We start from the raw sequence: 15,597 nt of genomic DNA on the forward strand, positions 1-15,597 counted from the left end.
CAGTATTTGACAAGAAATCAATGACACATCCGTCATTTGTATTTGACCTTTACGTCCAATCGGAGTATTCAGTGGCCGTGTGATTTTTCCATCCCTGCAGGCAGAGCAGTCGTCTGTCCGTACGACGTAGATCAGTGATTACTCAGCTCACTATAGAGTGCACTTCTCCCACAGCTAATTAATTCTGACAGTGGCCTTACATTGGTATTGACTCTAAAAACATTTTGTGATGTAGAAATAAACTTGTCAGGACAAACAGTCATTCTTTATGATCTGACCACAGTGAAATCTTTTATTTTTATTTTTAATACTAAGCCTACAGACATTTCATTTTAGACACTAAGGAGCCTCAGAGTTGATGCATCCTGACTTCTTTCCTTACAGTGAACGGTTACAAACAAACTTACCGTAGAATCTTAAATTCGATGCATTTGATCAAACACTGGCCATAATGCACAAGTGAATACCAGCTTAGCTTCATAGCGTGGATTAAATTTAGAGGGTACTCAGCCACAGTTTTTGGCCCTGTCCACACAAACAAATGTTTTCAAAACAGATATTTTCCAAAGCAAAGCTGAAAAAAACGTTAACAAACTGGTAGTCCATCATTGCTCATTACACAAAGTAAAAACTGGATGTCTTGTTTCCAAAATGCTGTTTTACGTGTCCACACAGTAACCGAAGTTTTGAAAAAACTGCACCTTAGAAAGCCTGTAAAAAATCTCAAGTTTTAATGACCAAAACCTCTGTTAGCATGTAGAGGAGAAGCCAAAACGTAGAGGAAAATATAAGTTTCCAGTAATATCTGCTTAAGTGCAGACAGGGCCATTATCAACAGGCAAAACTTGTAAAGTTATTAAATATCGCCCGAGTTATGAGGTCATTAAATGCATAGTATTTTCTTCTCCTCACGAAACAATATTATCATTTATCAGACTCATCTTGCAACAGCTACAGTCCAAATTCATACTGGCCTTACAGGACATTTCTGGAGGTTTTAGGACACACTGAGGCTGTTAAAGACACAATAATTAGGTTAGTATTACAAAACATGTAACAAGATTTTTTGTTAAGTCCAATTTTTGATTTAAACAATCCTGTTAACTCTAGGCTATCTGTGTGAAAAAATGGTAATGTGAAAAAATTAAATCCTGGTCAATACAGTCATTTGGCCAGCTCTAGGACACCACTTATACTTGGACACACAAGCACTAGAGTTCAGACAATCTGAAGTGCATTTAATCAAAAGACACTAGGCTAGACTTTTTCTATGTAAAATATGAAACAGACTGACAGAGCTGCACGGTGGAGAGCATTCAACCTTCAACCAGCAACATAAAGAGCACCCTCACATGAGCTCATCATCTGTTTCGATCGAAAAAAAGACATTAGTTTACGGAGCTGAGCAATGTGACGGACACCAAGAGCGGTGCTGGTACCCTGACATCAGCACAGAGCCTTTCCTTCATGTTTCGCTATTCAAAAGGCTACATTTTAGCACAATAACTGCGCAAATCATTAGTTAAATCTAAATTTAAAAGTCATTTAGACATTCAAGAATGTTTTTAGCTGCATTGGTTAAAACTATCACACACCTCGTACCACTCTCCTGGCAGCTCTGTTAAACCATTGTACTGTTTGTTGTAGAAATATATGGGACATGTCAAACCATTTTAAGACTCCAGACAGTCACTCCTGAGTGAAAAGTGCTATCTGCAGCTGAACTTTGGTTTCTTCTGTATTTCAGAGAACTTCTCTTTTCCCGAACTGCACAAATGTGTCCTGTGAATCTCATCTTGTCCTCTCTCTGTTGCAGTTCTCCCTGTGACTGTGATTATTCCCACAGCGGCTGATGTCTAAGCAGGAATTTAGATGAAGAACTCATCGACTGGCTCCTCATAGTTTGTGCGACCTGACAGTAGCTCAGCAGTAGTCCTGTTCTCCATGAAGGGACCTTTGGAGGGGCTTTGTCCTGCTGCCAAAGTCCTGCTGCCACAGTCTTTCTTGGCTGCATCTGGACATCCAGCGGAGCCCCATGTCCTGGAGGCGACCTGAGGGTGGTGTATTTGTGTCCGTGGCAGACATTCAATCAGCTCCTTAGCCAGACCCTCAACAGCTGGAGGTCTCTCAGGGCTGGGACTCATCAAAAGGTCCATGGAGGAAGAGCGAGCAATTATTTTGACTGCTGCTTCAGAGTGCAGTGAGACGGGGACTCCTGTGTCTACGTTGGTCTCTGGCTCCTCCTCATCCTCTTCCAGAAGGAGATGGGAGAGAGAACGGGTGATGGAGAGGCGAAGAGGAGAGTCAGGGTGGTTGGTGATTGAGGGCGGTGCAGGGCTGCTGCGTTGGGATGAGTAACAGGAGCTGCCTGGAGGGGTGCTGCAGCAGCTTCCTGATCCCTGGCTCTCTGCTCCACAACCTCCTCCATGAAGCTTCTCCAGGACGGGGTCACTGCGCGGTCTGAGGCCTGCTGACAACCAAAGAAGCATCGAACAGTGTCACAAAGGTGAGTAGTTGGAAAACTTTGGTATTGGATTTAACTCAAATGCCGCTAGAAATGAAAGTTCATAGAATATAATGTCATGAAAGTAAAGTATGCCATAAAAATATTATATAATGCCATAAAACTGCTAAATAACATCATAGTACAGTATGTGGAAAAACATCACAGCATAGTGGGTCAAAAAACTGCTGAAAAGGTTAGAGTGTAACATGTCGAAAAACTGGCTGAAAACATCATAGCATCATTAGTATGTCCAAAAACGTGAAAAAACCCTGCTAAAAATACCACGGTGTAGTATCTGAAAAAAAACGTCATTGGACGTCATCAAAATAGCAAACAAAAAGTCATACTACAGGGTGTTGAAAGGAAAAAAAAGTCATACTGTATCTTGTTTTCCAAAATACAATGGACAGTATAGTATATCATCCTAAATAGTACAAAAAGCCATAAATTGTTTATCTCGTTCAAAATAGCTGAAAAAATGTCATACTAAAGTATGTTATCCAAAAGAGCACAAAAAGTCAGACTAAAGCATGTCGTCCAAAATATGATAAAAAGTCTTACTATGGCAAGCTCTCGAAAATACCTTAAAAAAGTCATACTAAGAAATGATGTCCAAAATTGCATAGAAAGTCTTTGTGTAGTGTGTCATCCAAAATAGTGTAAAAACATCATAATATAGCATGTCATCCAAAATAGCATAAATAACGCATACTATAGTATGTCGTCCCAAATTGCATAAAAAAGTTGCTGTCTGAAAAAGCATCAAAAAGTTATAGTGTAGTATGTTGTTCAAAAAAGCATAAGATGTATACTAAAGTATGTCCAACATATCACAAATGAAATCCTACTATAGCATGTTGTTGAAAATAACATAAAAAAGTGACACTAAGGAAGTTGTCCAATTTGCATATGAAGTCATAGTCATCCAAAATAGCATATCATAATGTAGCATGTCATCCAAAACAGCATTAAAAAATGCATAGTTTATAATTTCATCCAAAATAGCATATGTTGTATACGTTTATATGCTGTCCAAAAAAACATAAAAAAGTCATGCAATACTATGTTAAAAATAGAAAAAAAAAGTCATCCTATAGTATGTCACCCAAAATCCCATAAAAAAGCCGTAGTATAGTATATTGTCCACAATTACATTGAAAAAGTCACATAATAGTATGTCAACCAAAGTAGCAAAATAAATTGATACTATTGTTTGTCATCCAAAATAGAAAAAATGAAATAAAAGGCATACCATAGCATATTGTCCAAAATAGTATAAAAAAGTCATAGTATATCATCAAAAATAGCGTTAAATAGTCCAAAATAGCATCAGTTAGTCATACTATAGTGTGTTGACTGTTGACTTTTGGGACTGTTTTTTCCAAAATATATTGTACAATTGTACTTTACTTTTGGAATGATGACTTTTCGAATGTTTATAGTGTGGCATTTATCGAAATACTACACTATGAATTTTTTCAAGATTTGAAATGTTGACTTTTGGACCATTTTACATGTTACATAAAGACGTGCCTAAACATGCTATACTATGTGGTTTTCAGCTGTATTTTTGACATGTCATATTTTGAACCTTTTTGACATACTATACTATTGCATTTTTGGCCATTTTTTGACTTGCTAAATTATGAAGTTTTGGGGATTTTTAGGGCTTTTTTTAAACATTGAATATTGTGTCCCTTTTTTACAAGCTATAATATGTCGTTTTCAGCCATTTTTTTTGACTTGTCAAAATTAGACTTTTTTGACATACTATACTATTGTTTTTTTGGTCATTTTTTCAACATGCTTAATTATGAGGTTTTTGACCTTTTTTGGCCTTTATTCCCATTTTGTATACTATGACGCATCTCTACAAGCTTTAATATGTCATTTTCAGCCATTTTTTCAACATGCCAAAATTTGGCTTTTTTTGAAATACTGGGAATAATTTTTTTCAAAAATATTTTCACAAACTTGTCCTATACAATTAAACCCACAGTTAAAATTCTGTCTGTATGATCTTAAGGCCTTCCCGATTCACATGCAAAGTGTCAGGACATTTGGCTCAGTGGGTAAATCAATTGGTTAGTGTGTCTGAGGTTGCTGGTTTGAGCCTTATCTGGGACAGGTGATATTTGACTTCAGTGGTATAAATAAATTAAAATATTTGCTGATATTTGTGTCTGCTCTGCTGATATAACTTATTGATGGCCTATCTTGCAACAAACAGTTAAAAAACACACAATTGTCTCCTGAATTCTCATATACTGAAGACTGATTTTCTCTGCCAAAAACTTAGTTGAGTATTGGCCTGATTCATATATCAGTTGATTATTTGACAGATGTCACTGCTGATACTGAGCTAAAGGGAACGTCAAAAGCATGTAACATGTGGAGCTTTGGCTCAGTGGGTAACTCCGGTGGTTAGTATGCCAAAGGTTGATGGTTCAAGTCTTACCTTGCACATTTGATTTTTATGGCATAAATTGAATAAAATATTGGCTGATATTTGTGTCTGCTCTGCTGAAGTAAGTCATCGATGGCGGACCTTGGAATGAACACTTAAAACAGTTAAAAAACACACAATTGTCTCCTGAATTCTCATATACTGAAGACTGATTTTCCCTGCCAAAAACTTAGTTAAGTATTGGCCTGACTCATATATCAGTTGAGTATTTGACAGATGTCACTGCTGATACTGAGGTAAAGGGAACGTCGAAAGCATGCAAAGTGTGTGAAGGTTTGGCTCAGTGGGTAAATCAGGTGGTTAGTATGCCAAAGGTTGATGGTTCAAGTCCCACCTGGAACATTTGACTTCTATGGCATAAATAAAATAATATATTGGCTGATATTTGTGTCTGCTCTGCTGAAGTAAGTCATCGATGGCGGACCTTGGAATGAACACTTAAAACAGTTAAAAAACACACAATTGTCTCCTGAATTCTCATATACTGAAGACTGATTTTCCCTGCCAAAAACTTAGTTAAGTATTGGCCTGATTCATATATCAGTTGAGTATTTGACAGATGTCACTGCTGATACTGAGGTAAAGGGAACGTCGAAAGCATGCAAAGTGTGTGAAGGTTTGGCTCAGTGGGTAAATCAGGTGGTTAGTATGCCAAAGGTTGATGGTTCAAGTCTCACCTAAAACATTTGACTTCTATGCATAAATAAAATAAAATATTGGCTGATATTTGTGTCTGCTCTGCTGATGTAAGTCATCGATGAAATATCTTGCAACAAACACTTAAAACAGTTAAAAAAACACACAACTGTCTCCTTGTCTCCTGAATTCTCATATACAGAATACTGAATTTCCCTGCCAAGACCTTAGTTGAGTATTGGCCTGACTCATATCAGTGGAGTTTTCCACCGATGCCACTGCTGATACGGAGCTAAAGGGAACGTCGAAAGCATGTAAAGTGTCTGGAGGTGTGGCTCAGTGGGTAAACCAGGTGGTTAGTGTGCCAAAGGTTGATGGTTCAAGTCTTCAATCTGGGATAGGTGACATTTGAATATCGTCCTGACTTATTTATCAGTCGAGTTTTTGACAGACGTCACTGCGATACTGCATTTTTCTTTTCAACCCCATATGACCCTTACATCAACAGAGCAGACAGATAAATCAGCCCTTATTTTATTTTATTTATGCCATACAATATCATTTGGCTGTAGATTCATACAGTTTAGACACTGATTGTGATATTGCAGAACGTTAAGTTTAGTGTAGTATCATTTTGACCAATAAATCAAGTGGAGTGGTCACGAAATAGGTAAATCCAATATTGGCAGATGCGTCTGTCAAAATCAAGGAATATCGGCCTGACTCATATATCAGTCGGGTTTTCGACAGACGTCACTGCCGATACTGAGTTTACCTGTTTCGGGACAACTTCACTTGATTCATCTGCCAAAACTATATATCACTAATCTTTATGTGCTTAATTTGTTCTGCAATATCACAATCAGTGTCTAAACTGTATGAATCTAAAGCCCAATGATATTTTATGGCATAAAAATTAAATATCAGCTGATATAGCTGTCTGCTCTGTTGATATAAGGGTCATATGGTGTCGAATGGCAAAATTCAGTATCGGCAGTCTGTCGAGAACTCGACTGATATATGAGTCAGGCCGATAATCAAATGTCACCTGTCGCCAGATAACACTTGAACCAGCAACCTCTGGCACACTCACCACCTGATTTACCCACTGAGACAAACCTCCAGACACTTCTGTGCTTTCAGTGTTCCCTTTCGCTCAGTATAGGCAGTGACTTCCTCTGAATACTCAACTGATTTGTGAGTCAGGCCAGTAAGTTATAGCAGGACAAATATAGCAGGTTTCATAGCAGGGAAAATCAGTATTCAGTTCATAAAAATTCAGGAGACAAGGAGACAATTGTGTGTTTTATTTTTAACTGTTTCAAGTGTTTGTTACAAGGCACACCGTCAAGATTTATATCAGCAAAGCGGACACAGATATCAGCTGATATTTTATTTTATTGTATTTATGTAATAAAACTCAAATGTTCCAGGCAAGACTTGAACCATCAACCTCTGGCACACTAACCACCTGTTTTATCCACTGAGCCAACCCTCCAGACACTCTATGTGCTTTCGACGTTCCCTTTAGCTCAGTATCGGCAGTGACATCTGTGGAAAACTCCACTGATTGGGTTGGGTTGATAATCAAGCAAGTTCTTGGCAGGAAGAATCAGTCTTCAGTATATGAGAATTCAGGAGACAATTGTGTGTTTTTTAACTGTTTTAATTGTTCATTGCAAGGTCTGCCATCGATGACTTATATCAGCCAATATTTTATTTTATTTATGCTAGAAAAGTCAAATATTCCAAGTGAGACTTGAACCATCAACCTTTGGTATACTAACCACCTGATTTACCCACTGAGCCAAAGCTCCACACACTTCATGTGCTTTCGACGTTCCCTTTAGCTCAGCATCAGCATTGACATCTGCCGAATACTCAACTGATATATGAGTCAGGCCAATACTCAACTAAGTTCTTGGCAGGAACATTACAATATTCTGTATATGAGAATTCAGGAGACAAGGAGACAATTTGTGTTTTTTAATTGTTTTAAGTGTTCATTGCAAGGTACACCATCGATGACTTAAATTTGCAGAGGAGACACAAATATCAGCCAATATTTTATTTTATTTATGCCATAAAAGTCAAATGTTCCAGGTGAGACTTGAACCATCAACCTCTGGCACACTAACCACCTGATTTACCCACTGAGCCAAACCTCCACATACTTTGCAGGATTTGACGTTTCGATGTTCCCCTTACATTAGTATGTTACTTGTGCCATAAAAGTCAAATGTTCTAGACAAGACTTGAACCCTTAACCTCTAGCACACTAATCAGCTGATTTACCCACTGTGCCAAACTTCCAAACGCTATGCAGCTTTTGACGTTCCCTATTAGTATAAAACTTGACTGTTATATGAGTAAGGTTGATAATCAACTAAGTTGCAAGGAAAATCAGTCTTTAGTACATGAAAATACAGGAGACAATTGTGTGTTTTGTAACTGTTTGTTGTAAGACAGTCCATCAATGAGTTTTATTAGCAGAACAGACACAAATATCAGCCAACATTTTTATTTATACCACTGAAGTTAAATGAAACTTGACAAATTTGAAAAGGGTCCGGCCCTGAGCACATCTGTGTACAAAGGAAAAAACTTATTTTTATACTTTCATCAACTAAACAATTAACCCTACACAATTAATCAGATCCAGTTGACATTCTGTCTGTATAATCTTAAGACCTACCCAACTGAAAGTAATCAATGGTCTGCGCAAACTTTTAGGGTTTTCCTGTTATTTTGCGTACTATTTTGATGTTTTGCAAGACAACAGGACATTGTTGTCATTGTCCGTGTGCATTGTCCAATCTGCCTGAAACCTCATAGGTTTTATTAAGGTCCCGCCCTGAACACATCTGTATGAAAATATTCACTAGTCGTAATAGCACCATGGTTTGGTCAACAAATAATGTACACAAAGATCACATGGAATTTGTCTCTTCTCTGCTGACAACTAGTGGCTGTTGGAAGTACTACAACGTTTGAAATGGCTCACTCCAAGGTCCATACTATTTGCTTTATTATCCGACTTTCACAGAAATGAAAGTCCACTTTAGCTGGAGTCCCACCAGTACCCCGACATACGTGGGAGTGCGAGGGCCCGTTCATCGCTGCTTGCAGGTTTAATTTGGCCTTTGTTTCCACTTTGTATACGTTGACACCTCTCTACAAGCTATAATATGTCATTTTCAACCATTTTTGGGAGGGGTCAAAATTTGAGATTTTTCGCCATAGTATAGTATGCGATTTTTGCCCATATTTTCAACATGCTAAATTATGAGGTTTTTGGACTTTTTTGGCCTTTGTTTCCACTTTGTATAGTATAACACGTCTATACAAGCTATAATATGCCATTTTCAGCCATTTTTGGGAGGGGTCCAAATTTGAGATTTTTCGCCATAGTATAGTATGCGATTTTTGGCCATTTTTTCAACATGCTAAATTATGAGGCTTTTGGACTGTTCTGGCCTTTGTTTCCACTTTGTACAGTATAACATGTTTCTAGAAGCTATAATATGTCATTTTCAGCCATTTTTGGGAGGGGTCCAAATTTGAGATTTTTCGCCATAGTATAGTATGCGATTTTTGCCCATTTTTTCAACATGCTAAATTATGAGGTTTTTGGACTTTTTTGGCCTTTGTTTCCACTTTGTACAGTATAACACGTCTCGACAAGCTATAATATGCCATTTTCAGCCATTTTTGGGAGGGGTCCAAATTGAGATTTTTCGCCATAGTATAGTATGCGATTTTTGGTTATTTTTTTCAACATGCTAAATTATGAGGTTTTTGGACTTTTTTGGCCTTTGTTTCCACTTTGTATAGTATAGCACGTGTATACAAGCTATAATATGCCATTTTGAGCTATTTTTGGGAGGGGTTCAAATTTGAGATTTTTCGCCATAGTATAGTATGCGATTTTTGCCCATTTTTTCAACATGCTAAATTATGAGGTTTTTGGACTTTTTTGGCCTTTGTTTCCACTTTGTATAGTATAACACGTCTCTACAAGCTACAATGTGCCATTTTGAGCCATTTTTGGGAGGGGTCCAAATTGGAGATTTTTCGCCATAGTATAGTATGCGATTTGATTTTTGGCTATTTTTTTCAACATGCTAAATTATGAGGTTTTTGGACTTTTCTGGCCTTTGTTTCCACTTTGTATAGTATAACACGTCTCTACAAGCTATAATATGCCATTTTCAGCCATTTTTGGGAGGGGTCCAAATTTGAGATTTTTCGCCATAGTATAGTATGCGATTTGATTTTTGGCTATTTTTTCAACATGCTAAATTATGAGGTTTTTGGACTTTTCTGGCCTTTGTTTCCACTTTGTATAGTATAACATGTCTCTACAAGCTATAATATGCCATTTTGAGCCATTTTTGGGAGGGGTTAAAATTTGAGATTTTTCGCCATAGTATAGTATGCGATTTTTGCCCATTTTTTCAACATGCTAAATTAGGAGGTTTTTGGACTTTTCTGGCCTTTGTTTCCACTTTGTATAGTATAACATGTCTCTACAAGCTATAATATGCCATTTTGAGACATTTTTGGGAGGGGTCAAAATTTGAGATTTTTCGCCATAGTATAGTATGCGATTTTTGGCCATATTTTCAACATGCTAAATTGGGAGGTTTTTGGACTTTTCTGGCCTTTGTTTCCACTTTGTACAGTATAACACGTCTCTACAAGCTACAATGTGCCATTTTGAGCCATTTTTGGGAGGGGTCCAAATTGGAGATTTTTCGCCATAGTATAGTATGCGATTTTTGGTTATTTTTTTCAACATGCTAAATTATGAGGTTTTTGGACTTTTCTGGCCTTTGTTTCCACTTTGTATAGTATAACATGTCTCTACAAGCTATAATATGCCATTTTGAGCCATTTTTGGGAGGGGTCAAAATTAGAGATTTTTTTTCGCCATAGTATAGTATGCGATTTTTGCCCATTTTTTCAACATGCTAAATTAGGAGGTTTTTGGACTGTTTTGGCCTTTGTTTCCACTTTGTACAGTATAACACGTCTCTACAAGCTACAATGTGCCATTTTGAGCCATTTTTGGGAGGGGTCCAAATTTGAGATTTTTCGCCATAGTATAGTATGCGATTTTTGGTTATTTTTTTCAACATGCTAAATTATGAGGTTTTTGGACTTTTCTGGCCTTTGTTTCCACTTTGTATAGTATAACATGTCTCTACAAGCTATAATATGCCATTTTGAGCCATTTTTGGGAGGGGTCAAAATTTGAGATTTTTCGCCATAGTATAGTATGCGATTTGATTTTTGGCTATTTTTTCAACATGCTAAATTATGAGGTTTTTGGACTTTTCTGGCCTTTGTTTCCACTTTGTATAGTATAACACGTCTCTACAAGCTATAATATGCCATTTTGAGCCATTTTTGGGAGGGGTTAAAATTTGAGATTTTTCGCCATAGTATAGTATGCGATTTTTGCCCATTTTTTCAACATGCTAAATTAGGAGGTTTTTGGACTTTTCTGGCCTTTGTTTCCACTTTGTATAGTATAACATGTCTCTACAAGCTATAATATGCCATTTTGAGACATTTTTGGGAGGGGTCCAAATTTGAGATTTTTCGCCATAGTATAGTATGCGATTTTTGGCCATATTTTCAACATGCTAAATTGGGAGGTTTTTGGACTTTTCTGGCCTTTGTTTCCACTTTGTACAGTATAACACGTCTCTACAAGCTACAATATGCCATTTTGAGCCATTTTTGGGAGGGGTCCAAATTTGAGATTTTTCGCCATAGTATAGTATGCGATTTTTGGTTATTTTTTTCCAACATGCTAAATTATGAGGTGTTTGGACTTTTCTGGCCTTTGTTTCCACTTTGTATAGTATAACATGTCTCCACAAGCTATAATATGCCATTTTGAGACATTTTTGGGAGGGGTCAAAATTTGAGATTTTTCGCCATAGTATAGTATGCAATTTTTGCCCATTTTTTCAACATGCTAAATTAGGAGGGTTTTGGACTGTTTTGGCCTTTGTTTCCACTTTGTACAGTATAACACGTCTCTACAAGCTACAATGTGCCATTTTGAGCCATTTTTGGGATGGGTACACATTTGAGATTTTTCGCCGTATTATAGTATGCGATTTTTGGTTATTTTTTCAACATGCTAAATTATGAGGTTTTGGACTTTTCTGGCCTTTGTTTCCACTTTGTATAGTATAACATGTCTCTACAAGCTATAATATGCCATTTTGAGCCATTTTTGGGAGGGGTCAAAATTTTAGATTTTTCGCCATAGTATAGTATGCGATTTGATTTTTGGCTATTTTTTCAACATGCTAAATTATGAGGTTTTTGGACTTTTCTGGCCTTTGTTTCCACTTTGTATAGTATAACACGTCTCTACAAGCTATAATATGCCATTTTGAGCCATTTTTGGGAGGGGTTAAAATTTGAGATTTTTCGCCATAGTATAGTATGCGATTTTTGCCCATTTTTTCAACATGCTAAATTAGGAGGTTTTTGGACTTTTCTGGCCTTTGTTTCCACTTTGTATAGTATAACATGTCTCTACAAGCTATAATATGCCATTTTGAGACATTTTTGGGAGGGGTCAAAATTTGAGATTTTTCGCCATAGTATAGTATGCGATTTTTGGCCATATTTTCAACATGCTAAATTGGGAGGTTTTTGGACTTTTCTGGCCTTTGTTTCCACTTTGTACAGTATAACACGTCTCTACAAGCTACAATATGCCATTTTGAGCCATTTTTGGGAGGGGTCCAAATTTGAGATTTTTCGCCATAGTATAGTATGCGATTTTTGGTTATTTTTTTCAACAATGCTAAATTATGAGGTGTTTGGACTTTTCTGGCCTTTGTTTCCACTTTGTATAGTATAACATGTCTCCACAAGCTATAATATGCCATTTTGAGACATTTTTGGGAGGGGTTAAAATTTGAGATTTTTCGCCATAGTATAGTATGCAATTTTTGCCCATTTTTTCAACATGCTAAATTATGAGGTTTTTGGACTTTTCTGGCCTTTGTTTCCACTTTGTACAGTATAACACGTCTCTACAAGCTACAATATGCCATTTTGAGCCATTTTTGGGAGGGGTCCAAATTTGAGATTTTTCGCCATAGTATAGTATGCGATTTTTGGTTATTTTTTCAACCTGCTAAATTATGAGGTTTTTGGACTTTTTTGGCCTTTGTTTCCACTTTGTATAGTATAACATGTCTCTACAAGCTATAATATGCCATTTTGAGCCATTTTTGGGAGGGGTCAAAATTTGAGATTTTTCGCCATAGTATAGTATGCGATTTTTGCCCATTTTTTCAACATGCTAAATTAGGAGGTTTTTGGACTGTTTTGGCCTTTGTTTCCACTTTGTACAGTATAACACGTCTCTACAAGCTACAATGTGCCATTTTGAGCCATTTTTGGGAGGGGTCCAAATTTGAGATTTTTCGCCATAGTATAGTATGCGATTTTTGGTTATTTTTTTCAACATGCTAAATTATGAGGTTTTTGGACTTTTCTGGCCTTTGTTTCCACTTTGTATAGTATAACATGTCTCTACAAGCTATAATATGCCATTTTGAGCCATTTTTGGGAGGGGTCAAAATTTGAGATTTTTCGCCATAGTATAGTATGCGATTTGATTTTTGGCTATTTTTTCAACATGCTAAATTATGAGGTTTTTGGACTTTTCTGGCCTTTGTTTCCACTTTGTATAGTATAACACATTTCAAGAAGCTATAATATGCCATTTTCAGCCATTTTTGGGAGGGGTCAAAATTTGAGATTTTTCGCCATAGTATAGTATGCGATTTTTGGTTATTTTTTTCAACATGCTAAATTATGAGGTGTTTGGACTTTTCTGGCCTTTGTTTCCACTTTGTATAGTATAACATGTCTCCACAAGCTATAATATGCTATTTTGAGCCATTTTTGGGAGGAGTCAAAATTTGAGATTTTTCGCCATAGTATAGTATGCAATTTTGCCCATTTTTTCAACCTGCTAAATTATGAGGTTTTTGGACTTTTTTGGCCTTTGTTTCCACTTTGTACAGTATAACACGTCTCTACAAGCTACAATATGCCAATTTGAGCCATTTTTTGGAGGGGTCAAAATTTGAGATTTTTCGCCATAGTATAGTATGCGATTTTTGGTTATTTTTTCAACCTGCTAAATTATGAGGTTTTTGGACTTTTTTGGCCTTTGTTTCCACTTTGTACAGTATAACACGTCTCTACAAGCTATAATATGCCATTTTAAGCCATTTTGGGAGGGTCAAAATTTGAGATTTTTCGCCATAGTATAGTATGCGATTTGATTTTTGCCCAGTTTTTCAACATGCTAAATTATGAGGTTTTTGGATTTTTTTGGCCTTTGTTTCCACTTTGTATAGTATAACACGTCTCTACAAGCTATAATATGCCATTTTTGGCCATTTTTGGGAGGGGTCCAAATTTGAGATTTTTCGCCATAGTATAGTATGCGATTTTTGCCCATTTTTTTCAACATGCTCAATGATTAGGTTTTTGGACTTTTCTGGCCTTTGTTTCCACTTTGTATAGTATAACATGTCTCTACAAGCTATAATATGCCATTTTGAGCCATTTTTGGGAGGGGTCAAAATTTGAGATTTTTCGCCATAGTATAGTATGCGATTTTTGCCCATTTTTTCAACATGCTAAATTAGGAGGTTTTTGGACTTTTCTGGCCTTTGTTTCCACTTTGTATCGTATAACACATTTCAAGAAGCTATAATATGCCATTTTCAGCCATTTTTGGGAGGGGTCCAAATTTGAGATTTTTCGCCATAGTATAGTATGCGATTTTTGGCCACTTTTCAACATGCTAAATTATGAGGCTTTTGGACTTTTCTGGCCTTTGTTTCCACTTTGTATAGTATAACATGTTTCTAGAAGCTATAATATGCCATTTTGAGCCATTTTTGGGAGGGGTCCAAATTTGAGATTTTTCGCCATAGTATAGTATGCGATTTTTGCCCATTTTTTCAACATGCTAAATTATGAGGTTTTTGGACTTTTTTGGCCTTTGTTTCCACCTTGTACAGTATAACACGTCTCTACAAGCTATAATATGCCATTTTCAGCCATTTTTGGGAGGGGTCCAAATTTGAGATTTTTCGCCATAGTATAGTATGCGATTTTTGGTTATTTTTTTCAACATGCTAAATTAGGAGGTTTTTGGACTTTTCTGGCCTTTGTTTCCACTTTGTATAGTATAACATGTCTCTACAAGCTATAATATGCCATTTTGAGCCATTTTTGGGAGGGGTCAAAATTTGAGATTTTTCGCCATAGTATAGTATGCGATTTGATTTTTGGCTATTTTTTCAACATGCTAAATTATGAGGTTTTGGACTTTTCTGGCCTTTGTTTCCACTTTGTATAGTATAACACGTCTCGACAAGCTATAATATGCCATTTTCAGCCATTTTTGGGAGGGGTCCAAATTTGAGATTTTTCGCCATAGTATAGTATGCGATTTTTGCCCATTTTTTTCAACATGCTAAATTATGAGGTTTTTGGACTTTTCTGGCCTTTGTTTCCACTTTGTATAGTATAACATGTCTCTACAAGCTATAATATGCCATTTTCAGCCATTTTTGGGAGGGGTCCAAATTTGAGATTTTTCGCCATAGTATAGTATGCGATTTTTGGCCATTTTTTCAACATGCTAAATTATGAGGCTTTTGGACTGTTCTGGCCTTTGTTTCCACTTTGTACAGTATAACACGTCTCTACAAGCTACAATATGCCAATTTGAGCCATTTTTTGGAGGGGTCCAAATTTGAGATTTTTCGCCATAGTATAGTATGCGATTTTTGGTTATTTTTTTCAACATGCTAAATTATGAGGTTTTTAGACTTTTCTGGCCTTTGTTTCCACTTTGTATAGTATGGCACGTGTATACAAGCTATAATATGCCATTTTCAGCCATTTTTGGGAGGGGTCCAAA

General features: G+C 36.6%; 1 protein-coding gene across 2 annotated transcripts in view; it reads right to left on the bottom strand.

Annotated features, from left to right (window-relative positions):
* Positions 1-259: 259 nt before the first annotated feature.
* fam124b (family with sequence similarity 124B) overlaps positions 260-15,597 on the bottom strand; it is a 39,178-nt gene continuing 23,840 nt past the window's right edge. The window contains exon 7 of one of the 2 annotated variants that reach the window (XM_088078839.1): positions 260-2,467. In XM_088078839.1, coding sequence (XP_087934965.1) covers positions 1,869-2,467 — 599 coding nt within the window. In that variant the 3' untranslated portion in view covers positions 260-1,868. Of the gene's footprint in view, positions 2,471-15,597 lie in introns of both variants that reach the window. The other variant, XM_088078838.1, reaches the window with a different exon arrangement.

Source organism: Plectropomus leopardus, chromosome 6, assembly GCF_026936395.1.
Source record: "Plectropomus leopardus strain MGB_pleo_1.0 chromosome 6, ASM2693639v1, whole genome shotgun sequence".
Taxonomy (NCBI): domain Eukaryota; kingdom Metazoa; phylum Chordata; class Actinopteri; order Perciformes; family Serranidae; genus Plectropomus; species Plectropomus leopardus.